Source organism: Mchenga conophoros, linkage group LG18, assembly GCF_057382185.1.
Source record: "Mchenga conophoros isolate Kocher_MC1m ecotype Shallow Benthic linkage group LG18, M_conophoros_male_GT1.1, whole genome shotgun sequence".
NCBI lineage: Eukaryota > Metazoa > Chordata > Actinopteri > Cichliformes > Cichlidae > Mchenga > Mchenga conophoros.
Window position 1 is genome coordinate 2,914,740 of NC_140543.1, and position 27,573 is coordinate 2,942,312.

The 27,573-nt window shown below is 41.2% G+C and overlaps 2 protein-coding genes across 2 annotated transcripts; both read left to right on the top strand.

Moving 5' to 3' along the window:
* Positions 1–1,020: 1,020 nt before the first annotated feature.
* LOC146552877 (uncharacterized) lies at positions 1,021–8,703 on the top strand. Its single transcript, XM_085254403.1, has 4 exons — positions 1,021–1,975; positions 7,373–7,684; positions 7,817–7,891; positions 8,245–8,703. Exons 1-4 carry the CDS (start codon positions 1,831–1,833, stop codon positions 8,391–8,393), a joined length of 681 nt encoding a protein of 226 aa, XP_085110529.1. The 5' UTR covers positions 1,021–1,830; the 3' UTR covers positions 8,394–8,703.
* Positions 8,704–17,143: 8,440 nt separating this feature from the next.
* On the top strand, positions 17,144–19,957 carry LOC146552878 (immunoglobulin lambda-1 light chain-like). Its single transcript, XM_085254411.1, has 4 exons — positions 17,144–17,282; positions 18,633–18,944; positions 19,077–19,151; positions 19,499–19,957. Exons 1-4 carry the CDS (start codon positions 17,144–17,146, stop codon positions 19,645–19,647), a joined length of 675 nt encoding a protein of 224 aa, XP_085110537.1. The 3' UTR covers positions 19,648–19,957.
* The last annotated feature ends 7,616 nt before the right edge of the window (positions 19,958–27,573 follow it).

The window sequence follows — 27,573 nt, forward strand, 5'->3', positions numbered from 1 at the left end:
CTGAAGAGGAGCAAGTGTCTTTTCCCCTACCTGGATTCCCCCGGAGCCTTTTTCACTGTCACTGCTTTAGATATAGCACCACCCCTGTACTATTTGTATATACACCTGGTGGAACTGTAATAAATACCAACTGTGTGCCTCTAACCTTCTGAGTCCTGTGTGTGAGTCTTCAAGAGAACCGTGACAGACAAAGATGGAGATAAAGATACAGGATTAATTCATCATGTAAAAGAAATACATATTTAAGATACACAGAGCAAAACATCTGCATTAAGCATTAGGGAGTACTTTAAATTGATGGAGTCAAGTGACAGTTTGGATTTATTTGTGGAAGAGAGGAAATGAAAGGGCTGTTGAAAATCTTTGAGCACTTAAGCCTGACATGGTGAAGCTCTAAACGGGGCAACCCTAATGTGTCTGAATAAATGGTGAGTCATTTAGCATAAATACCACGAGTGATGATCATTTTAATAATGAATAGATGATTTTTTTTACTCAATGTGTATTTTTAATTCTGTCTCTGTGCTTTTTGTTCTTAAGGCCTTTAGTGAGCTGTCCATGGTGCTGAACAAGCATAAATCACTATTTAACTACTTGGAATTTTCCTTTGGATTTTATCCTTGCTCATCCAGTCACTTTTAATTCCAAAACACAATAAAGTGTTACTTTTGTTAGTTTGAGGAAAGGGTAGGACTGAACTATTAAAATGAACTCCCCGATCCTCCACTGCCTGAACAGCATCTTTCCTCCCTCTGTTTTCTATCTTTGTCTCTCTGTGAGTGTGGCATTTGTGGTGTGTGTGATGTGTGTCGGTGGGGTTTGGCAGTTCTGCTGGTTCCTGCTCCTCCTCGGCTGGAGCACCTGCAGTAACTGATAATCAGTCCAGCACATCAGTTTGGAAGAATTTGACTCCATTTTTGACACAGAGCAGCTTTAATTCTGACATGTTGGATTTTCTCACATGAACTTCCAGCTCTTTCACACCATTTCTGTTGGACTCTGTTGGACTCGGTTGTTCCAAAGCTCTATTTTTAACAGCAGGCATGGACGCTGTGTGTTCCTACGAGGCTGCTGGAGCTGATTGAGGCCACTCAGTACAACACTGATGATTCCAGCAGACATGCCACAGCACATTTCAGAAGCATCCCTGAAGCATCTCTTTGCTCTGCACCACTAAAAATAACTCTGGATCTATTTTTTACAGAAGCTCCATCAAGCTGCACAAAACAGAGGAAAATGTGCAGGACAGAAGAAACAGCAAAGGAAATCCTGTCAGTGTTGAAAATAGAAGAGCCTGTGCAGACCAACATGTTTCTCTTCTAAAATACACCAGGTGTGGTTTGAAGGACGCAACAAAACCACATCAGAAAGACATCAGAGACTCATCACATCACTCGCTGGATTCACTGGATTCTTTTTCTTTCACCATTATTTGGAACAAAGAGAACAAACGTGACTGGTTTGTGTCATTGTGGTGCTGCATGGCCCACTTTCTCCTGAGATTCAGTTCACAGACAGATGTTCTGATAGTTTTCTTTACAATTTGCTGCTAGAATTCAAAATTGATTGTGTGATTAATGATGGTGAGCCAGATGGGCCAAACCATGATCCTATCAGCAGCATGTTTCATTGTAGTGGTGCATCATTGATGGGATAAATGGACTGGTGCTTATATAGTGATTTTCTATTTTCATGTGGACTAAAGTAGTGGACTGACCAACAGACTGACATTAACATCAGAGCCGTGCTGCTAGTGTGGCTAAAAGAAAAGAGAAGAAGAGACAGTCATGTTGATATGAACATTAGAGAAACACATCATGGAGCTGAAATATGATCCTGCTTCCTCATTTGGACTCATTCACCTCAGCTGACACGTTCAACAGCAGACAGGTTTTTGTAGCAGTCTGTCTCACTGTGGGAGGAACAGGCTACCTCTACCTCATCTTTGGCTCTGGAACTAAACTGTCTGTAACAGGTAAGAACAAACATTTATTTTCCTTCAGTTGTTTTATTGTAGAAGCTGAAAATGTGTTTAAAGTCAGTTTGTGCTGCTTCAGGCTTTACATGTTAGTTTTTCATCATTAGTAGAGAATTCATCTGCAGCCATTGTTACATAAGAAAAGCTCAATAATCTCTGAAAACATGTTGAAATCTCACTGAACAACTAAAGTTATTCTTTATTTCTGCAAATATTAGTGATGTTACAAATATTTAGGATTTGATCCTCTCAGTGATTCTGCTGGTTTTTAACACAAGATCATATTTGACATTAGAAGTAATCTCGAAGCAGTAAATTTGTAAATATAAATAATGCTGAAGTGAAAATGTAGACATGGTTTTTGATAATTGTCGAAGAGACATTTTCCTGGTTCAATCAGTCTTTAAAAAAAAATAAATAAATAAATAAAAAAATAAATAAAAAAAACACCCAGCGCGCCCCTGCGGGCGGTTTATCCTTCAAGCTCGGGTCCTCTACCAGAGGCCTGGGAGCTTGAGGGTCCTGCGCAGTATCTTAGCTGTTCCCAGGACTGCGCTCTTCTGGACAGAGATCTCCGATGTTATTCCCGGGATCTGCTGGAGCCACTCGCCTAGCTTGGGAGTCACCGCACCTAGTGCTCCGATTACCACGGGGACCACCGTTACCTTCACCCTCCACATCCTCTCGAGCTCTTCTCTGAGCCCTTGGTATTTCTCCAGCTTCTCGTGTTCCTTCTTCCTGATATTGCTGTCATTCGGAACCGCTACATCGATCACTACGGCCGTCTTCTTCTGTTTGTCTACCACCACTATGTCCGGTTGGTTAGCCACCACCATTTTGTCCGTCTGTATCTGGAAGTCCCACAGGATCTTAGCTCGGTCATTCTCCACCACCCTTGGGGGCATCTCCCATTTTGACCTCGGGACTTCCAGGTTATACTCGGCACAGATGTTCCTGTACACTATGCCGGCCACTTGGTTATGGCGTTCCATGTATGCCTTGCCTGCTAGCATCTTGCACCCTGCTGTTATGTGCTGGATTGTCTCTGGGGCATCTTTACACAGCCTGCACCTGGGGTCTTGCCTGGTGTGATAGACCCCAGCCTCTATGGATCTTGTGCTCAGAGCTTGTTCTTGTGCTGCCATGATTAGTGCCTCTGTGCTGTCTTTCAGTCCAGCTTTGTCCAGCCACTGGTAGGATTTCTGGATATCAGCCACCTCCTCTATCTGCCGGTGGTACATACCGTGCAGGGGCCTGTCCTTCCATGATGGTTCCTCGTCTCCCTCCTCTTTCTTGGGTTTCTGCTGCCTGAGGTATTCACTGAGCACTCGGTCAGTTGGGGCCATCTTCCCAATGTATTCTTGGATGTTCCTTGTCTCATCCTGGACTGTGGTGCTGACACTCACCAGTCCCCGGCCCCCTTCCTTCCGCTTAGCGTACAGCCTCAGGGTGCTGGACTTGGGGTGAAACCCTCCATGCATGGTAAGGAGCTTTCTTGTCTTTATGTCAGTGGCTTCTATCTCCTCCTTTGGCCAGCCTATTACCCCAGCAGGGTACCTGATCACGGGCAGGGCGTACGTGTTGATGGCCCGGATCTTGTTCTTACCATTCAGCTGACTCCTCAGGACTTGCCTGACCCTCTGCAGGTACTTGGTGGTTGCAGCCTTTCTAGCGGCCTCTTCATGGTTCCCATTTGCCTGCGGGATCCCCAGGTACTTGTAACTGTCCTCTATGTCTGCAATGTTGCCTTCTGGTAGTTCAATCCCCTCAGTTCTGACTACCTTCCCTCTCTTTGTTACCATCCGACTACACTTCTCCAGTCCGAACGACATTCCAATGTCATTGCTGTATAGCCTGGTAGTGTGGATCAGTGAATCGATGTCTCGTTCACTCTTGGCATACAGCTTGATGTCATCCATGTACAGGAGGTGGCTGACAACTGCTCCGTTCCGTAGTCGGTATCCGTAGCCAGTCTTGTTAATGATCTCACTGAGGGGGTTCAGGCCTATGCAGAACAGCAGTGGGGACAGAGCATCTCCTTGGTAGATCCCGCACTTGATGGTGACTTGTGCTATGGGCTTGGAGTTGGCCTCTAGTGTTGTACGCCACATCCCCATTGAGTTCCTGATGAAGGCTCTTAGGGTCCCATTGATCTTGTACAATTCTAGGCATTCCAGTATCCAGCTGTGGGGCATTGAGTCATAGGCCTTCTTGTAATCAATCCAGGCAGTGCACAGGTTGGTCAGTCTGGTCTTGCAGTCTCGGCTGATTGTTCTGTCTACCAGTAGCTGGTGTTTTGCACCTCTGGTATTCTTGCCAATTCCTTTCTGTGTCCCGCTCATGTATTGACCCATGTGCCTGTTCATCTTAGCCGATATGATGCCTGACAGGAGCTTCCATGTAGTACTGAGGCAGGTTATTGGTCGGTAGTTGGAGGGGACCGGTCCCTTCTTGGGGTCCTTGGGGATCAGGACCGTCCGGCCTTCAGTTAGCCATTCCGGGTGTCTCTCGTTAACTAGCAGCTGGTTCATTTGTGCTGCCAGACGCTCGTGGAGTGCAGTCAGCTTCTTCAGCCAGTAGGCGTGAACCATGTCGGGCCCTGGTGCTGTCCAACTCTTCATACTGGAGACCCTTTCTTGGATATCTGCCACTGTGATGGTTACTGGACCCTGTTCAGGGAGGTCGCTGTGGTCTGCCCTCAGATCCACTAGCCACTGAGCATTGCCGTTATGGGTTGCATCCTTCTCCCATATGCTCTTCCAGTATTGCTCCGTCTCCAGCCTTGGTGGTGCTGTTCTCTTATTGTTCCCTTGCCACTGAGAGTACACCTTTGCTGGTTCTGTGGAGAACAGCTGGTTTATTCTCCTGCCTTCTATCTCTCTGGTGTACCTCCTCAAGCGGCTGGCCAAGGCTGTGAGTCTTTGCTTGGCAGTTTCCAAGGCCTCAGGTATGGACAGCTTGCTGTATTTCTTAGGCACCTTATTTGTCGCACCTTTCTGCAACTCCGTTAGTTGGCTAACCTCCCTCCGTGCTACTTTGATCTTGCCCTCTAGCCTCCTTCTCCATGGAGGGTACTGCCCCTTGTGGCTGTTCAACTTGTAGCCAAGCATCTCACTGATCACTGCTGCCGTATTGTAGATCAGCTTGTTAGTGTCGGTAATCGTGGTTGTAGGTATTGCCCGTAGTGCTGCATTAACATCATCTAGCAGACCTTCTGAGGGTACTTCACGTAATCTTGGTAACCGGCTACGGGGGATCCAGGTTTCAAGCTTGGCCATGATCCTATTTTTCAGGTCAGCTCCTCTCGCACTCAACGATCCTTCTCCTATCGCACTTGGGGCTATGTACCCAATCTCGGGTGGGGGTGATGATATCTCCCCCCTGACCTGGCGTCCTGACTCCTCCTTGCCGTAGCATTTGTGTTGTACCTCGTCAATCTCTAGCTGTGAGAGCAGTCCCTTCTTTCGAATGTTGGAACACTGAGCTACTAGTTGTTTCGCCGTCATTGTGGATGTTGGGTATCGAAGAATCCATAGGTCCCTCATCCTATTCATGTAGCCCCTTCCGCCAGGGTTACTTGCGTAGTAGCATTCCAACAACGCCCTGTTTTCGTCCCTTGCCCACCGATGCCTTCTTGTTCCAGTAGCCCACTTTTCGTCAGGGTGCCCTGGTTCCTCAACACCTGACGCGGACCTTGTTGATCCGGGCGACGTCCGAGCCGGCATGCCTTCATATTTATCTGTCTCGCTCATGTCTGCGGTAGGCTTGCTTAGCATAGGGGGTCTAGCCTTAGGACCCTTACTGGATACAGACGCCCCAGGCAGGAATCGAACTTGCGATCCTCTGTTCCAAAGGCGTGTAGTTTAACCACTACGCTATCCAGCTGCTAAAAAAAAAAAAAAAAAAAAAAAAAAAAAAAAAAAAAAAAAAAAAATATATATATATATATATATATATATATATATATAGATATATATATATATATATAGATATATAGATATGAATATGTTAATTGTCATAAAAACTGAGACATTAAAATTTGTGTAAAATGTGATTAAAAATGCAGGATAAAATATGAGATTGTTACAGTCTTTCAGTATTTCTTGCTTGTTTGATTTGTCTTAATTGCAAAATTCAAAGATTTTGGCAGAAAACACAACTTTGTAAAATAATTTCACATTCTTTAGATATTATATCATAAACACGGATTAATAAATTTGTTTTACTCTACTATAAATTTCATATTAATTGCATTTAAATGTGTGCAGTGATACATTCACATATTTTTAAAAAGTATAGCAAAAACAAATAACTAATGTTCTGCTCTTGTCATCATTGTAATAAAATAGTTCAGAATCATTCACTTTGTAAAACAAGTATGTTATTTATTATAATATGTTTTATATATCATTTCAGTTGTATTAAGAAAAAATTATATTTATTGCCCAATAATATATAATATATATGAAATCACACCGAGAAAAAGTTGAAGAAATGTCAGTTTGGTTCAGCCGTGTCTCGCTCTTGTGTGCAGTTTCCTTATTTCCCTATATGTATTTATAGTGTGTTTTCTTGAGTTCGTCACTGGTCCGTCTGTGTTACCTCGATGTGTTATTCTGTGTTTCACCCTAGCATTATCCCGCACATCATCCTGCGCGTCATGCTGTCAGGTTTTCGTAGTTAGTACCTGTCCTTGTGTTACTCTGCATTTTCACCCAGTGTCAATAAAGCGCACTCTTCTCATCTGAGTCAGCGCCTACATCTTTGGGTTCTTCTCTCACTCCACACGGCTCGCCTTAGCTGTAACTCATTTATCAAAGTAGTTTTCTTCCAATTTTTGAACTTAAAGAATTAAAGAAAAAACAACATATGGTCTTTAAAATAAATTGTATTATACATGACAAGAATGTGAATTTTCTTGGATGAATTAAATTATGTGGAATTACTTGTTATTTCCTTGTTAGTGCAAAATATTATGAATTAAGATTAATGCATTTTTATACAGAAGAGGATCTCTGTTAGAAATCCTGTAAGGACTAATATGGAAAATACATTTTCACTTGTATAAAGACAAATATATATATTTTAAAATTGGACTGAACTAAATTTCTATAAAACAATAAAAAGCAAACACATGACGAATTAAACTGAATTTAATTTGACTTTAAAACCATGCTGAGTGTTCCTCATGTGAGCCATGATGACATGAGGTGATGACTGTGTTTGATATGAAGCTGAATCCAGTGTATGTAGTGAACTTTGTGCTGATGAGTAGTTTAGTGATCAGAGTCCATGTAGTTTCCAGGATCAGACTGAATGCAGTGCAGTGCTGGAAGCTGCTGCTGACTGTGTGAATGTGTGTCTGTGCTGCTTGTTGCTGCTGTCAAACTTCAGATGAGCAGGTAGTGAAGCCCGTGGTGAGCGTGTACCCAGCAGCATCCAGAGCCCACCTGGAGGGGAACAGCTCCCTGCTGTGTGTGGCCTCAGCCATGTTTCCTCCTCTGGTCCAGTTCTCCTGGAAAAGACAGAAGAAGAACGGCGGAGAAGCGGAGGAGCTGCCCCCTGCTGAGGGAGAGCAGCTGGAGCTCAGAGAGGCGGGACGCACCATTGCCATCAGGATGGTTGATGGGAGCCATTCTGACACATATAAATACAGCTGCTGGGTGAAGCACGAGGGGGGCACAGTGGAGGCCCGAACACAACAAGGTAATGAAGGCTTGCTGACTGTGTTCAGCAGTGATTCAGCTTCATGTGGAGATGCTGTCAAAGAGAGCAGAGCAGCAGAGGACTGACATTTCTCACTGCAGCTCCAAACATTTGACTCCTTTTCTGTTTCAGAGCTTCCAGCTCCAGCAGCCTCCTGTCCTCCAGAGAGAGAGCCAGCAGACCTGCCAGCTCTGCAGCCAGCTGACTGTAAGATCACCTGCTGCCTCTCTGCATGGACAGCTCCAATGTCCAATGAGGCAGCTGGAACAAGTTTAGGCTCTTAAAGTTGCACTAATTGATCAAATCTTCATCCAACAAGCTCTGATAAAGCCACTGTACACTAGCTGCTCAGCACCAAACAGCAGACAGACCATAATATGTCAGAGATCAGTTTGTTAGCTGCTTGTGGAGTTCTTCTGCCCCCAAGTGGACACAAACACTACATCAATTCATCCACTTGAAGAAGAAGCTGTGACTGTTTCTATTTGGACTTTTTCTCCTTGATCTGAGAGGAATAACCCGACTGTCTGTCTGTCTCTTTGTGTCTGTCTGTCCTTCAGTGTCCTTCCAGTCTCAGTGCAGGGTGAAGCTGCTCTGCCTGCTGTACACAGTGCTGATAGTGAAGAGTCTGGTGTACTGCTGTGGACTCTCTCTGCTGATGATGCTCACAAACAAGGGAGCGTCCACCAACTGCACACATGCTGACTGACTGTTTCCTGCTCGCCTTTTCTCACCATCACATCTCATCAATTCATCTCATTCATCACTTTGATCACAAATGTTAGTTATGATGTGTTGAGCTTATTTTGCCTTTTTCTTCAACAGTTAGAAGATCGTCTGAAATAAATACATCTTTACATGTATTGTTGCTCTGAGTTAGAATTCTTTTTGTGCTTATTGTGACTTTTATTGTAGTAACAAAAACCATCAGGAATATTTTTATCACAAGTTTTTGTTTGATTTTCAAATGTCAAACAGTGTAGTTGTGTTTGTGTGAACAATAAAGATTTGAAGATGAAGAGTTTGATTCTACTTTCATTGTGTGATCAACAACAACCCGTGTGAGTGAAGCACAAACTGACTGTATCCAAACTTGCTCTCCTGCAGCAGACGGGCTGTGTGGGTTTCTGCTCTGCAGCCTCCACACCGTTAGCTGTGGCTTTCACTTTAATAACACAATGACAGTTACAAGCAGGAACTCTGCTTCAAGAATGATTCCAGGAAGGATCTGTGTTCTTCACCTGTGAGAGAAACAGCTCAAATCCTCAACTCACAGCTGACAAATGAACTTTAATGGAATCAAAGGAGAGACCATGAAGCCCCTGCAGTCTGCTCAGCTCCCATTTTATTACCTGAGCTGAGTTTTTCATTCTGGATATCACACACGTAAGAACAGATCAAGTCTGAACAGCAAATGTTGGAGAATCATTTTGAAGTCTTGCTAAATGTCCTTATTATTACAAAAACTACTGAATGATTCAGAAAATCCTTTCCAACAAGCAGAAATATGCAAACAAAGTAGAAACAAGGCAACATGAGTCATTCAGATGCAGATAACATATTCTCCTTATTGTGAAGAACACAGTCATGAAATCTTTCTGTGTGTCATTCATTGAGTTGAAGTGCCTAATAGAAGAGGAAGAGCAGCAATAATCAATGATAGCTGAGACATTGAGAACATGGCTGTATGCCTGCTATCATAACAGCAAACAAAGCACACAAACAGCAAACACACAATAATGTGCTCGCAGCTTGTTGTGTGTTGTGTCATTTTTGACATTTCATGAAGTCACAAAAATGTGTGCGACTCATTAAAGGAGTGTGTACGTGTCAGTCAGTGCTCTGTATTCATGTGTTCACCTCATTAAAGTCACTCAGACACTTTTCTCCTCCAAACTTACAGCACAGCTTCATATTTCACTGACTGATTCTTTCATTACATCCATTAAGGGTCACACAGTGAAATTAGTGCAAACTTACAAATGTGTTGCAACAATTTTGGCCTCCAAACTGAACTTTGAGACAAACAGTGAAGCTGTGAGCAAAAAGAGGCTCCAGTGTGTGTCATGGTGGAGGAAACTGTTGTATTCCCACATTCAAAACATGCTGATCTTATTGGATTTGTCCCTCAAAGTCTTTTTCCTCCTTTTTCTCTTCATCCAAATGTTCTAGCAGGCTGACTGTGAGTCCCTGTTGAACCTGTACAGCAGAAAGTAACAGCAGTCAGCGGCCTCCACTTGACTTCATGACTTCAACGCCTCGCACAGTCACTTTCACTTTCTTCCTTCTGTCTTTTAGTCCTAAAATGTAGAACAACACCAGATCCAAATATTTGTGTCCTTCACTCACATCTTCAAATGATCCCTTCCATATCAGAGATGATACAAAGGCAACATTTGTCTTATTTCTCTTTCAGGAATCAAAAAGTACTTTTGTACTGTTGTGTAAATGTGTGTGTAAAGGTGGATGACTGCCTGCTGCAGATGAAATCTAACCATGGGTACAAATAAATGAAGCTGACGTGAAACACAGCCCTGTTTTTATTACTGTTTATAGATATTAGAATTGATGATCATCATTTTAATGATTCTTAAAAAGGCTTTAATGAATCCTTCAGTCTGAAACCAACTTGGAACAAAACACATTAGAAGATGTGGGAAAGAACCACAGTGTGCACATATTTAAACACACAACAGAACCACAGTGTGCACATATTTAAACACACAACAGAACCACAGTGTGCACATATTTAAACACACAACAGAACCACAGTGTGCACATATTTAAACACACAACAGAACCACAGTGTGCACATATTTAAACACACAACAGAACCACATGTGTTTGTTTCAAATAAGATTTTTACTCTAAATGTTGTTAAATCTTATTTTATTTACAATATTTTCTTTATTTTTTAATGTTTTTACAGCATAATAATGTTTTAGATTTTTCTATTTATTTGTAGTTTAGTTATATTTAGTGTTTTCATCACAGCTGTTAAACCACAGATAACAGTGTGTGTTACTAAATTCACAGCAACATGAATGTTTCTGAGTGTTTGTGCATCATGTGACCCAGATTTTTGGATCTGCTGTCAGATTGAAATGAAGACGATGAAACCACAGCAGCTTCAGCTGAGCTGTCAATCAGCAGCAGCAGTCTCATCTGTGGGCCGCAGGGGCTGATGGGAGCTTTGAGGACCTGTTAGAAACCACGTGGCCCTCGTCTGATCTCACAGCTCGTCCTTGTTTGGCCTCAGCTGCATCAGAGCGCCACTTCTCCCCAGGTTCACCAGAGGAAACACCACTGCACAAAATGCTTTTCCTCCCAGCTGCTGCTCTGTGCTGTCTGTGTTCAGGTGAGTGTTTCCAGCCAATCAGGAGCCAACAAAGTCAACCTGTAACAAACACTGTCACACTAACCTTCATCTATCTGTCTGTGTCTCTACAGCACTGGTTACCATGGCAGCAGAACAGCTGATTCAGGACGATTTAACATTGACCAGGAGAGTTGGACAAAGTGTCTCCTTCAGCTGTGGAGGGACTGAACAGTTTACATACATTTACTGGTACCAGAAGAAGGAAAAAGAAACATTCAGAGTGATTTTTGATATTAATAAAAATAATGGTAACATAGATAGAAGTTACTCTTCTCATCCTCAGAAAGATGAATTCTCTTCTGTAAATACAAATAAAGGCTGGGAGTTAGAAGTTAAGCAAGTTAAACTCGATCATTCAGCCACCTACTACTGCTCCTGTTATAAGTCTGCTCCCCACAGTGAGAAATGATCCCTGCAGCCTGAACAAAAACCAACAGATGAACAGATGTCAAACAGTGTCTGTGACAGGAAGAGAGCAGTAAACCACAGCCCAGCTTCACATGTTTCACCTCCATCTCAGAGTCACAAACATACTGAGCTCAGGGACCATTTTTATTTACTGCTGTCAGAAATTCAATTCGATTTATTTCTGTTTAAACAGATTTTTCATCCTGTTTTAAGACAGAAACAAGAGGAACAGATGACATCAAACTTCCAAATGTAAACAAATGTATCCTCAGTCCCACAAAAACATTTATTCAAAGTGAAAGAAAAACAGATTGTGTCAAACTGAGTCAAAGTCCATCCCTCATTCACAGTCTTAATGTTCTCTTCATGAAAACTCTTCCAGCAGCACTTGTTGTTTAACACCTTTCAGTACATTTAACCAGACACTTGGACTGATGTCAGGTCAGGATCTTGTCCTTCTAGCAGCGGCTCATTAGGACGCTGATGTTGTTGGACAGGTTTCCATCAGTTTCCTGTGGATGTTTATAGAGGATGAATCAGTCACGGTGCCTCATCTTTCTGTCACCTTCTTTTCTCTCTGATAGAAAAAAACACATTTTGTATCTGAATATGTCAAATCTGGAATCACAGGACAAGATTTCTGCTCTCTGTTTGTGTTTCCTGACCAATCACATTTGAGCAGCTTTGGCTGCTTCATTTCATTTCCAGCATCGCTGCTGAAGAAGAATCAGAGTCTGACTGGATCAAACACACAGATTTAACAGCAGAAAAAGTGATTCCATGTAAAACACTCTCGTTCACCAGTTTTAACTCACATAACTTCATTTCCTCAAATTGAATCTTAGTCATTTAATCACAGGAAGTTTCTGGGATTTTCTTCCAGTCCTCCTGACAGAAATGCTGGAACTGGATCAGCTTTTATGAGTCTTTGTTCAATTTTGCTTCTCTCCATGAATTTTTACTGAACTGAGATCAGATATGTGATGGTCGCTCTACTAACTTGACTTTGCTTTCTTTAAACTGCAGTTTTTGTCTATTTGTTCACTTCCTCACTCATGACCTTAGAACACATTAGTGTTCTTCTTCATGCCACCTTGTGAAGTAAACTTATACCTTGTCCTTGTTTCAGCATCTTCAGAAGCTCCTTTGCTGTTTTTCTGGGACTGATTTGCACTTTTCAAAACAGAGTCTGTCCATTTACAGGAGACTGAGCACACATTTATGATATGACGGCCATTAGCCTGTTTGTTTTGTTTGTTTGTTTATGTGCTGAGTTTATAATTCTTGTGTTTTCATTTAGTTTTGGTTCCTGTTTTGATTTTATTACTTCTTCTAATGTTTCTGGTGTCCTCAGTGTTTCCTCCAAGGTTAGCTGCACAGAGATAATATTATTAATATAATAGTAATAAACTTTATTTATAAAGCACACTTAAAAACCAAGGGTATGCCAAGGTGCTTAACAAGTAAGATAGAGAATAGGAGGAGGATAATAGAAATAGGACCAAAGCAAGTACTAAGTATGCAAGCAGGTAGCTGTCACTGATACATAGGAAAGCAACAGGTACAGAGCAAACAAGAATTTAAATGAGCATAAAAGTGCATGATATAAAATCATAAAAGAAATATTAACTAGAGGGAAAGGCAAGATTGAATAAGTGGGTTTTTAGTCGTGATTTGAACAGTGCAATGGAATCAGATGCGCGGAGGTCGAGAGGAAGGTTATTCCACAGTCCCGGGGCAGCCAGAGCAAACGCACAGTCACCCGGGACTTCAGCCGAGATCTGGGTTGGGTCAGAAGTAGTTGAGTGGCAGATCTGAGTGTTCTAGCAGGAGTATGTGATTTGAGAAGTTCACTAAGATAACTTGGCGCTAATTTATTAATAGTTTTGAATGTAAGGAGTAATATTTTAAATTGAATACGGTACTTTATGGGCAGCCAATGCAAGCTAGCTAGGACAGGAGTAATAGGGCAAAATTTCCTGGTACCAGTCCAGAGGTGGGCTGCTGCATTTTGGACTGTTTGCAGTCTAAGAAGAAGAGAAGAGGGAAGACCATAGTACAAGGAGTTACAGTAATCCAACCTGGAGGTCACAAAAGCGTGAATAAGCTTCTCCAGGTTCTCATGCAGAACATAATGCCTAGCCTTAGAGATAAGGCGCAGTTGGTGGAAGCTAGATCTCACTACAGCAGACACTTGCTTATCGAGTTTGAGCGAGCTATCCAGCAGTACACCCAAGTTACTGACATAGTCACAGGAAGAGCTAGCAAAGGAACCCAGGGCAGCACAGAGCTGGGCACGAGGGATTTTACTGTTGAACACCACAGTCTCAGTCTTCTTATCATTCAAAACAAGAGAATTACTCAGGAACCGATCTTTGACCTCCTGCATGCATCTAGACAACTAAAAGGAAAAAAAGGGAAAAAACAAAAAAAACGTAGCACAAGGATGGTTTGTATTATAGTTATGAGACCCTTCAGATTTACAGAGAATAGCAGCAACAGCCTTCACTGTTTTATAAGACACTAGTTCAGATCAGACAGACGAGCCACTCACTGTTGTCACGTTGTGTTGTGAAAGGACAGCCCGTCACATCCTCCTCTCCTGTCCACTCCACAGCCTGCCTGTTCAGAGAACCTGTAATATTATCACATGAACTATTACAGTGGAGCCTGAACCCACAGTGGGTGGAGCTCTACAGCCAGATGTGAACAGATGTGATGTTTACTGAGTGGCCCTCTGGCAACAACATATGCATCTCTTACATTTGCTCACAGTTTGTACAATGAAGGATGAAAACTAGGAATGATGTGTGCTCCTCGTGATGATAATTGTTTTTAACCATAAAAGGTGATATTGTTCAAGAGAGTAATGGAACAGGAGCGCTGAGGCTTCAGAACTATATGAATCCTCATTTTTTTAAGATTTCTTCAGCATTAAAGTAATCCAGTGACAGCTGTCAGTGCACAGCCGTCATTATCACACCTGTATTTTTCCTCCTGTGAACTAAAGACATCTGCTGTGGAAGAGGTCTGTCTGTGTCCCACATGTCTGTCTGTGACTCTCAGGTGCATCACTGTTTACAGGATCACAAGGATCCACCTGACAGCAAGAACACAGGAGATGGAGGCGAATCCATCAGCAAACCATCTAAAAATCCTTTGTGAGAAAGACGTCTTCTGCAGGTATGAATGCACACTGTAACGTGTACGTCATCACTGATATGTATCAGCTGCTTGCTGTGGTGGATGTTCTGACACACAGTAATCTGCTGCCCTTAAACGATCTTGATATATAACTTGGAATGTAATTTAGGAAAGTTTGAGCAGCATTGTCACAGCCACACTGTGCTGCTAACTTTAAATGACTGTCAGGTGATTTGTGACAGAAGGACAGCAGCAGAGTGAAAGGAAGGTTTACAGGATGTTGGTGAGAGCTGCTGTGATGTCTGGTTTGGATCCTGTGGCTCTGATAAAAAGACAGGAGGCCGAACGGAAGATGTTCAGACTTTCACTGGACACGATTAGAAATGAGTTCATCAGAGACAAAGTCAGAGAGGCTGACATCCTAATCTTTCCTGGGAATAACACTCCAGGAAATATAAATCTAATAAACTAATAGTTCATAAAGGACACAGATTCATTACTGTAAGATTATTTTTTTAATACTTTAAAATGATAAATTTAAAAAATGCTGGAGCTGCAACATGTTAACATGTAGTTAACAGATTAAAATTGAGGCTCTCATATTAACAGCTAACTTTCTATGCTGTGCTGATTTATTTGTCACAGTCTTGGTCATTTATTTTGAACTTTTTTGTGGAGGTTAAACTTTCTGTTATAAATTTACCTGTATGTGTATTTTAAATATGATCTGTGTCATTAAATGCAACAGTTTCAAATCCACCTTGAAGGCTGAGTTCTTGTTCTGAAAGATGAGGATGTGTAACTGTGACACTAGAAGAGGTGTGGATCTAATTCTCTGAACTTTCTCTAAACTTATATTTTATGTGACAGTAACTTTGTATTTTCTGTTAACAACACCAGGAGCCACTGGGATGATGTCCATTAGCTTGGATATTCTCTTCTGCCAAGACTTCTGCTGCCGTCCTTCCTCCATACCTGACAAAGACGACTGACTGTTGTGTTCTTTCTCAATCCAAGTGTCCACATTATTCAGCTCATCAACACAGAGATTTTTAAGGAGAACATCCCACAGATGATGTTCCCACATGCTGGGATTGTTGTGTGTGACCCTGGTTGGACATCCACAGAGAAAGGTGTGTGTTATTATCTTTATTATCATATCACCACCAACATCTGGTTTTTGTGATCATTAAAATCTTCTAAAATCTTTTACATACAAAACATTTTTACGGAGCAGGTCGCTATGATCAGCCAGCAAGACGCTAAGCCGACCATAGAGATGAAGGCTGTCGTGACGTGACCAAGGATCCATCCCAGAGCTGATTGGCCGCCCCACACTTTCCACAGAGGTGGAGGCCAATCCATGTTGAATTGGTAAGTCCACTGTCTGGGCAGCTGCTTGATGTCTCTGGTGTCTCTGCCAGAATTTCCAAAGGTGAATTTCTGGTATCCGATCATCTGAACTGCTCATCACACAGAACTGCTGGAAACAGAACCTGAACATCTCTGAGGCTCCAATTTATGCTCTGACAAGTGCTCACTCACCCCACCTCTCCTCCCTCTGGTAGGTCGTCACCAATCACTGTGTTTACAGAAGATCAGCAGTTATTTTACTTACTACATTTATTATTTAACATATTGATCAGGATCATACTTTGATTATAACTGTGAATAGAAATAAAGATGATTTACTACGAGCACATGGGGAAAAAGCTCTTTTCTTACAGTGATGCCACAAATCTGGGTCTAACACATGAGGCTGGATGTTAAATTCTTTTACCCGCAAAAAAGATGTGATGACAGGGGAAAGTGAAGGAGACTTCAGCCTCTCTGTCTCATTTCTTCCATCAGAAACTTTTTGTTTTTTTATTGAGCTGAGATCAGATTTGTGACGGTCACTCTGATAACTTCATGTTGTTTCCCTTAAACCATTTTGCCAAAGTTTCTGTACAACTGTGTGTTTAAACTTCAAGTTCAGCTCTTGAAGCTCTTCAGCTGCTCATGTTGCAGATCCACTGTGAGCTGAAATTCCAATGAAGCTGTTAGAAAAATCAAAGTGATGTTTCAGATTAGTCAATGAGCTCATTAGTTAATAACTGTGTAAGATGGTGTTATGGTCCCCTGATCCTCTGCTGCCTACCCACCATCGATCTTACCTTTCTTGTCATTGTGGTGCTGCATGGCCCACTTTCTCCTGAGATTCAGTTCACTGACAGATGTTCTGATAGTTTTCTTTACAATTTGCTGCTAGAATTCAAAATTGATTGTGTGATTAATGATGGTGAGCCAGATGGGCCAAACCATGATCCTATCAGCAGCATGTTTCATTGTAGTGGTGCATCATTGATGGGATAAATGGACTGGTGCTTATATAGTGATTTTCTATTTCCATGTGGACTAAAGTAGTGGACTGACCAACAGACTGACATTAACATCAGAGCCGTGCTGCTAGTGTGGCTAAAAGAAAAGAGAAGAAGAGATAGTCATGTTGACATGAACATTAGAGAAACACATCATGGAGCTGAAATATGATCCTGCTTCCTCATTTGGACTCATTCACCTCAGCTGACACGTTCAACAGCAGACAGGTTTTTGTAGCAGTCTGTCTCACTGTGGGAGGAAGATGGTACCCCATCTTTGGCTCTGGAACTAAACTGTCTGTAACAGGTAAGAACAAACATTTATTTTCCTTCAGTTGTTTTATTGTAGAAGCTGAAAATGTGTTTAAAGTCAGTTTGTGCTGCTTCAGGCTTTACATGTTAGTTTTTCATCATTAGTAGAGAATTCATCTGCAGCCATTGTTACATAAGAAAAGCTCAATAATCTCTGAAAACATGTTGAAATCTCACTGAACAACTAAAGTTATTCTTTATTTCTGCAAATATTAGTGATGTTACAAATATTTAGGATTTGATCCTCTCAGTGATTCTGCTGGTTTTTAACACAAGATCATATTTGATGTTAAAATTAAATTAATATAGATTAACAACAAATATGGTTTCAGGAAATATTTGCTTTATGTTGAGGAACAAATATTTTTTAATAGTCAAACATTCATGTAGCTGCTTCAAAAAGGTAAATAGAAGTATAAAAACAGATACTGATTAGAAAACTCAGAAATGATATGACAGATAAATTTAGGATGAATATGACATCGTTAAACTCTGATATTTATTTCTGAGATGAAGTCGTGTGTGTGGATTTGTACGTGACAATAAAAAGTTAATAATACTTAAATTTTCCAAAATACTTTTCAAGACAAATTTTTATTAATTATATTTTTTCAAATAATTTGTATTTTATGACTAAAAATATCTTGAAGTATATCTCATATTATTGAAAACGTTTTATTCAACATTTCAGTTTTAGTGTTTTAAAATAGTTGCTACAGTTTTTTATTTGAATAAAAACATAAATTAAAATAATCACTGCGTTACTTTTCCAATTTTACACAAAAATATTTAAGAATAAATTAGTCTGAAAGACAAATATGGTCTTTATGGTAAAATATATCAAAGACAAGAAGAATGGAAATTTTATCTGCTGAATTGAATTTTGTGAAATGATATTTAATTTTATTAATAGTACAAAACAATATGAAAAAAGATGAATTTATTTTTGGACAGAAGAGGATCTCTGTTAGAACTCGTGTCTAAGGACTAATAAGAAAAATACATTTTCACTTGTATAAAGACAAATGTAAATATTTTAAAATTGGACTGAACTAAATTTCTATAAAACAATAAAAAGCAAACACATGACGAATTAAACTGAATTTAATTTGACTTTAAAACCATGCTGAGTGTTCCTCATGTGAGCCATGATGACATGAGGTGATGACTGTGTTTGATATGAAGCTGAATCCAGTGTATGTAGTGAACTTTGTGCTGATGAGTAGTTTAGTGATCAGAGTCCATGTAGTTTCCAGGATCAGACTGAATGCAGTGCAGTGCTGGAAGCTGCTGCTGACTGTGTGAATGTGTGTCTGTGCTGCTTGTTGCTGCTGTCAAACTTCAGATGAGCAGGTAGTGAAGCCCGTGGTGAGCGTGTACCCAGCAGCATCCAGAGCCCACCTGGAGGGGAACAGCTCCCTGCTGTGTGTGGCCTCAGCCATGTTTCCTCCTCTGGTCCAGTTCTCCTGGAAAAGACAGAAGAAGAACGGCGGAGAAGCGGAGGAGCTGCCCCCTGCTGAGGGAGAGCAGCTGGAGCTCAGAGAGGCGGGACGCACCATTGCCATCAGGATGCTTGATGGGAGCCATTCTGACACATATAAATACAGCTGCTGGGTGAAGCACGAGGGGGGCACAGTGGAGGCCCGAACACAACAAGGTAATGAAGGCTTGGTGACTGTGTTCAGCAGTGATTCAGCTTCATGTGGAGATGCTGTCAAAGAGAGCAGAGCAGCAGAGGACTGACATTTCTCACTGCAGCTCCAAACATTTGACTCCTTTTCTGTTTCAGAGCTTCCAGCTCCAGCAGCCTCTTGTCCTCCAGAGAGAGAGCCAGCAGACCTGCCAGCTCTGCAGCCAGCTGACTGTAAGATCACCTGCTCTGCATGGACAGCTCCAATGTCCAATGAGGCAGCTGGAACAAGTTTAGGCTCTTAAAGTTGCACTAATTGATCAAATCTTCATCCAACAAGCTCTGATAAAGCCACTGTACACTAGCTGCTCAGCACCAAACAGCAGACAGACCATAATATGTCAGAGATCAGTTTGTTAGCTGCTTGTGGAGTTCTTCTGCCCCCAAGTGGACACAAACACTACATCAATTCATCCACTTGAAGAAGAAGCTGTGACTGTTTCTATTTGGACTTTTTCTCCTTGATCTGAGAGGAATAACCCGACTGTCTGTCTGTCTCTTTGTGTCTGTCTGTCCTTCAGTGTCCTTCCAGTCTCAGTGCAGGGTGAAGCTGCTCTGCCTGCTGTACACAGTGCTGATAGTGAAGAGTCTGGTGTACTGCTGTGGACTCTCTCTGCTGATGATGCTCACAAACAAGGGAGCGTCCACCAACTGCACACATGCTGACTGACTGTTTCCTGCTCGCCTTTTCTCACCATCACATCTCATCAATTCATCTCATTCATCACTTTGATCACAAATGTTAGTTATGATGTGTTGAGCTTATTTTGCCTTTTTCTTCAACAGTTAGAAGATCGTCTGAAATAAATACATCTTTACATGTATTGTTGCTCTGAGTTAGAATTCTTTTTGTGCTTATTGTGACTTTTATTGTAGTAACAAAAACCATCAGGAATATTTTTATCACAAGTTTTTGTTTGATTTTCAAATGTCAAACAGTGTAGTTGTGTTTGTGTGAACAATAAAGATTTGAAGATGAAGAGTTTGATTCTACTTTCATTGTGTGATCAACAACAACCCGTGTGAGTGAAGCACAAACTGACTGTATCCAAACTTGCTCTCCTGCAGCAGACGGGCTGTGTGGGTTTCTGCTCTGCAGCCTCCACACCGTTAGCTGTGGCTTTCACTTTAATAACACAATGACAGTTACAAGCAGGAACTCTGCTTCAAGAATGATTCCAGGAAGGATCTGTGTTCTTCACCTGTGAGAGAAACAGCTCAAATCCTCAACTCACAGCTGACAAATGAACTTTAATGGAATCAAAGGAGAGACCATGAAGCCCCTGCAGTCTGCTCAGCTCCCATTTTATTACCTGAGCTGAGTTTTTCATTCTGGATATCACACACGTAAGAACAGATCAAGTCTGAACAGCAAATGTTGGAGAATCATTTTGAAGTCTTGCTAAATGTCGTTATTATTACAAAAACTACTGAATGATTCAGAAAATCCTTTCCAACAAGCAGAAATATGCAAACAAAGTAGAAACAAGGCAACATGAGTCATTCAGATGCAGATAACATATTCTCCTTATTGTGAAGAACACAGTCATGAAATCTTTCTGTGTGTCATTCATTGAGTTGAAGTGCCTAATAGAAGAGGAAGAGCAGCAATAATCAATGATAGCTGAGACATTGAGAACATGGCTGTATGCCTGCTATCATAACAGCAAACAAAGCACACAAACAGCAAACACACAATAATGTGCTCGCAGCTTGTTGTGTGTTGTGTCATTTTTGACATTTCATGAAGTCACAAAAATGTGTGCGACTCATTAAAGGAGTGTGTACGTGTCAGTCAGTGCTCTGTATTCATGTGTTCACCTCATTAAAGTCACTCAGACACTTTTCTCCTCCAAACTTACAGCACAGCTTCATATTTCACTGACTGATTCTTTCATTACATCCATTAAGGGTCACACAGTGAAATTAGTGCAAACTTACAAATGTGTTGCAACAATTTTGGCCTCCAAACTGAACTTTGAGACAAACAGTGAAGCTGTGAGCAAAAAGAGGCTCCAGTGTGTGTCATGGTGGAGGAAACTGTTGTATTCCCACATTCAAAACATGCTGATCTTATTGGATTTGTCCCTCAAAGTCTTTTTCCTCCTTTTTCTCTTCATCCAAATGTTCTAGCAGGCTGACTGTGAGTCCCTGTTGAACCTGTACAGCAGAAAGTAACAGCAGTCAGCGGCCTCCACTTGACTTCATGACTTCAACGCCTCGCACAGTCACTTTCACTTTCTTCCTTCTGTCTTTTAGTCCTAAAATGTAGAACAACACCAGATCCAAATATTTGTGTCCTTCACTCACATCTTCAAATGATCCCTTCCATATCAGAGATGATACAAAGGCAACATTTGTCTTATTTCTCTTTCAGGAATCAAAAAGTACTTTTGTACTGTTGTGTAAATGTGTGTGTAAAGGTGGATGACTGCCTGCTGCAGATGAAATCTAACCATGGGTACAAATAAATGAAGCTGACGTGAAACACAGCCCTGTTTTTATTACTGTTTATAGATATTAGAATTGATGATCATCATTTTAATGATTCTTAAAAAGGCTTTAATGAATCCTTCAGTCTGAAACCAACTTGGAACAAAACACATTAGAAGATGTGGGAAAGAACCACAGTGTGCACATATTTAAACACACAACAGAACCACAGTGTGCACATATTTAAACACACAACAGAACCACAGTGTGCACATATTTAAACACACAACAGAACCACAGTGTGCACATATTTAAACACACAACAGAACCACAGTGTGCACATATTTAAACACACAACAGAACCACATGTGTTTGTTTCAAATAAGATTTTTACTCTAAATGTTGTTAAATCTTATTTTATTTACAATATTTTCTTTATTTTTTAATGTTTTTACAGCATAATAATGTTTTAGATTTTTCTATTTATTTGTAGTTTAGTTATATTTAGTGTTTTCATCACAGCTGTTAAACCACAGATAACAGTGTGTGTTACTAAATTCACAGCAACATGAATGTTTCTGAGTGTTTGTGCATCATGTGACCCAGATTTTTGGATCTGCTGTCAGATTGAAATGAAGACGATGAAACCACAGCAGCTTCAGCTGAGCTGTCAATCAGCAGCAGCAGTCTCATCTGTGGGCCGCAGGGGCTGATGGGAGCTTTGAGGACCTGTTAGAAACCACGTGGCCCTCGTCTGATCTCACAGCTCGTCCTTGTTTGGCCTCAGCTGCATCAGAGCGCCACTTCTCCCCAGGTTCACCAGAGGAAACACCACTGCACAAAATGCTTTTCCTCCCAGCTGCTGCTCTGTGCTGTCTGTGTTCAGGTGAGTGTTTCCAGCCAATCAGGAGCCAACAAAGTCAACCTGTAACAAACACTGTCACACTAACCTTCATCTATCTGTCTGTGTCTCTACAGCACTGGTTACCATGGCAGCAGAACAGCTGATTCAGGACGATTTAACATTGACCAGGAGAGTTGGACAAAGTGTCTCCTTCAGCTGTGGAGGGACTGAACAGTTTACATACATTTACTGGTACCAGAAGAAGGAAAAAGAAACATTCAGAGTGATTTTTGATATTAATAAAAATAATGGTAACATAGATAGAAGTTACTCTTCTCATCCTCAGAAAGATGAATTCTCTTCTGTAAATACAAATAAAGGCTGGGAGTTAGAAGTTAAGCAAGTTAAACTCGATCATTCAGCCACCTACTACTGCTCCTGTTATAAGTCTGCTCCCCACAGTGAGAAATGATCCCTGCAGCCTGAACAAAAACCAACAGATGAACAGATGTCAAACAGTGTCTGTGACAGGAAGAGAGCAGTAAACCACAGCCCAGCTTCACATGTTTCACCTCCATCTCAGAGTCACAAACATACTGAGCTCAGGGACCATTTTTATTTACTGCTGTCAGAAATTCAATTCGATTTATTTCTGTTTAAACAGATTTTTCATCCTGTTTTAAGACAGAAACAAGAGGAACAGATGACATCAAACTTCCAAATGTAAACAAATGTATCCTCAGTCCCACAAAAACATTTATTCAAAGTGAAAGAAAAACAGATTGTGTCAAACTGAGTCAAAGTCCATCCCTCATTCACAGTCTTAATGTTCTCTTCATGAAAACTCTTCCAGCAGCACTTGTTGTTTAACACCTTTCAGTACATTTAACCAGACACTTGGACTGATGTCAGGTCAGGATCTTGTCCTTCTAGCAGCGGCTCATTAGGACGCTGATGTTGTTGGACAGGTTTCCATCAGTTTCCTGTGGATGTTTATAGAGGATGAATCAGTCACGGTGCCTCATCTTTCTGTCACCTTCTTTTCTCTCTGATAGAAAAAAACACATTTTGTATCTGAATATGTCAAATCTGGAATCACAGGACAAGATTTCTGCTCTCTGTTTGTGTTTCCTGACCAATCACATTTGAGCAGCTTTGGCTGCTTCATTTCATTTCCAGCATCGCTGCTGAAGAAGAATCAGAGTCTGACTGGATCAAACACACAGATTTAACAGCAGAAAAAGTGATTCCATGTAAAACACTCTCGTTCACCAGTTTTAACTCACATAACTTCATTTCCTCAAATTGAATCTTAGTCATTTAATCACAGGAAGTTTCTGGGATTTTCTTCCAGTCCTCCTGACAGAAATGCTGGAACTGGATCAGCTTTTATGAGTCTTTGTTCAATTTTGCTTCTCTCCATGAATTTTTACTGAACTGAGATCAGATATGTGATGGTCGCTCTACTAACTTGACTTTGCTTTCTTTAAACTGCAGTTTTTGTCTATTTGTTCACTTCCTCACTCATGACCTTAGAACACATTAGTGTTCTTCTTCATGCCACCTTGTGAAGTAAACTTATACCTTGTCCTTGTTTCAGCATCTTCAGAAGCTCCTTTGCTGTTTTTCTGGGACTGATTTGCACTTTTCAAAACAGAGTCTGTCCATTTACAGGAGACTGAGCACACATTTATGATATGACGGCCATTAGCCTGTTTGTTTTGTTTGTTTGTTTATGTGCTGAGTTTATAATTCTTGTGTTTTCATTTAGTTTTGGTTCCTGTTTTGATTTTATTACTTCTTCTAATGTTTCTGGTGTCCTCAGTGTTTCCTCCAAGGTTAGCTGCACAGAGATAATATTATTAATATAATAGTAATAAACTTTATTTATAAAGCACACTTAAAAACCAAGGGTATGCCAAGGTGCTTAACAAGTAAGATAGAGAATAGGAGGAGGATAATAGAAATAGGACCAAAGCAAGTACTAAGTATGCAAGCAGGTAGCTGTCACTGATACATAGGAAAGCAACAGGTACAGAGCAAACAAGAATTTAAATGAGCATAAAAGTGCATGATATAAAATCATAAAAGAAATATTAACTAGAGGGAAAGGCAAGATTGAATAAGTGGGTTTTTAGTCGTGATTTGAACAGTGCAATGGAATCAGATGCGCGGAGGTCGAGAGGAAGGTTATTCCACAGTCCCGGGGCAGCCAGAGCAAACGCACAGTCACCCGGGACTTCAGCCGAGATCTGGGTTGGGTCAGAAGTAGTTGAGTGGCAGATCTGAGTGTTCTAGCAGGAGTATGTGATTTGAGAAGTTCACTAAGATAACTTGGCGCTAATTTATTAATAGTTTTGAATGTAAGGAGTAATATTTTAAATTGAATACGGTACTTTATGGGCAGCCAATGCAAGCTAGCTAGGACAGGAGTAATAGGGCAAAATTTCCTGGTACCAGTCCAGAGGTGGGCTGCTGCATTTTGGACTGTTTGCAGTCTAAGAAGAAGAGAAGAGGGAAGACCATAGTACAAGGAGTTACAGTAATCCAACCTGGAGGTCACAAAAGCGTGAATAAGCTTCTCCAGGTTCTCATGCAGAACATAATGCCTAGCCTTAGAGATAAGGCGCAGTTGGTGGAAGCTAGATCTCACTACAGCAGACACTTGCTTATCGAGTTTGAGCGAGCTATCCAGCAGTACACCCAAGTTACTGACATAGTCACAGGAAGAGCTAGCAAAGGAACCCAGGGCAGCACAGAGCTGGGCACGAGGGATTTTACTGTTGAACACCACAGTCTCAGTCTTCTTATCATTCAAAACAAGAGAATTACTCAGGAACCGATCTTTGACCTCCTGCATGCATCTAGACAACTAAAAGGAAAAAAAGGGAAAAAACAAAAAAAACGTAGCACAAGGATGGTTTGTATTATAGTTATGAGACCCTTCAGATTTACAGAGAATAGCAGCAACAGCCTTCACTGTTTTATAAGACACTAGTTCAGATCAGACAGACGAGCCACTCACTGTTGTCACGTTGTGTTGTGAAAGGACAGCCCGTCACATCCTCCTCTCCTGTCCACTCCACAGCCTGCCTGTTCAGAGAACCTGTAATATTATCACATGAACTATTACAGTGGAGCCTGAACCCACAGTGGGTGGAGCTCTACAGCCAGATGTGAACAGATGTGATGTTTACTGAGTGGCCCTCTGGCAACAACATATGCATCTCTTACATTTGCTCACAGTTTGTACAATGAAGGATGAAAACTAGGAATGATGTGTGCTCCTCGTGATGATAATTGTTTTTAACCATAAAAGGTGATATTGTTCAAGAGAGTAATGGAACAGGAGCGCTGAGGCTTCAGAACTATATGAATCCTCATTTTTTTAAGATTTCTTCAGCATTAAAGTAATCCAGTGACAGCTGTCAGTGCACAGCCGTCATTATCACACCTGTATTTTTCCTCCTGTGAACTAAAGACATCTGCTGTGGAAGAGGTCTGTCTGTGTCCCACATGTCTGTCTGTGACTCTCAGGTGCATCACTGTTTACAGGATCACAAGGATCCACCTGACAGCAAGAACACAGGAGATGGAGGCGAATCCATCAGCAAACCATCTAAAAATCCTTTGTGAGAAAGACGTCTTCTGCAGGTATGAATGCACACTGTAACGTGTACGTCATCACTGATATGTATCAGCTGCTTGCTGTGGTGGATGTTCTGACACACAGTAATCTGCTGCCCTTAAACGATCTTGATATATAACTTTGAATGTAATTTAGGAAAGTTTGAGCAGCATTGTCACAGCCACACTGTGCTGCTAACTTTAAATGACTGTCAGGTGATTTGTGACAGAAGGACAGCAGCAGAGTGAAAGGAAGGTTTACAGGATGTTGGTGAGAGCTGCTGTGATGTCTGGTTTGGATCCTGTGGCTCTGATAAAAAGACAGGAGGCCGAACGGAAGATGTTCAGACTTTCACTGGACACGATTAGAAATGAGTTCATCAGAGACAAAGTCAGAGAGGCTGACATCCTAATCTTTCCTGGGAATAACACTCCAGGAAATATAAATCTAATAAACTAATAGTTCATAAAGGACACAGATTCATTACTGTAAGATTATTTTTTTAATACTTTAAAATGATAAATTTAAAAAATGCTGGAGCTGCAACATGTTAACATGTAGTTAACAGATTAAAATTGAGGCTCTCATATTAACAGCTAACTTTCTATGCTGTGCTGATTTATTTGTCACAGTCTTGGTCATTTATTTTGAACTTTTTTGTGGAGGTTAAACTTTCTGTTATAAATTTACCTGTATGTGTATTTTAAATATGATCTGTGTCATTAAATGCAACAGTTTCAAATCCACCTTGAAGGCTGAGTTCTTGTTCTGAAAGATGAGGATGTGTAACTGTGACACTAGAAGAGGTGTGGATCTAATTCTCTGAACTTTCTCTAAACTTATATTTTATGTGACAGTAACTTTGTATTTTCTGTTAACAACACCAGGAGCCACTGGGATGATGTCCATTAGCTTGGATATTCTCTTCTGCCAAGACTTCTGCTGCCGTCCTTCCTCCATACCTGACAAAGACGACTGACTGTTGTGTTCTTTCTCAATCCAAGTGTCCACATTATTCAGCTCATCAACACAGAGATTTTTAAGGAGAACATCCCACAGATGATGTTCCCACATGCTGGGATTGTTGTGTGTGACCCTGGTTGGACATCCACAGAGAAAGGTGTGTGTTATTATCTTTATTATCATATCACCACCAACATCTGGTTTTTGTGATCATTAAAATCTTCTAAAATCTTTTACATACAAAACATTTTTACGGAGCAGGTCGCTATGATCAGCCAGCAAGACGCTAAGCCGACCATAGAGATGAAGGCTGTCGTGACGTGACCAAGGATCCATCCCAGAGCTGATTGGCCGCCCCACACTTTCCACAGAGGTGGAGGCCAATCCATGTTGAATTGGTAAGTCCACTGTCTGGGCAGCTGCTTGATGTCTCTGGTGTCTCTGCCAGAATTTCCAAAGGTGAATTTCTGGTATCCGATCATCTGAACTGCTCATCACACAGAACTGCTGGAAACAGAACCTGAACATCTCTGAGGCTCCAATTTATGCTCTGACAAGTGCTCACTCACCCCACCTCTCCTCCCTCTGGTAGGTCGTCACCAATCACTGTGTTTACAGAAGATCAGCAGTTATTTTACTTACTACATTTATTATTTAACATATTGATCAGGATCATACTTTGATTATAACTGTGAATAGAAATAAAGATGATTTACTACGAGCACATG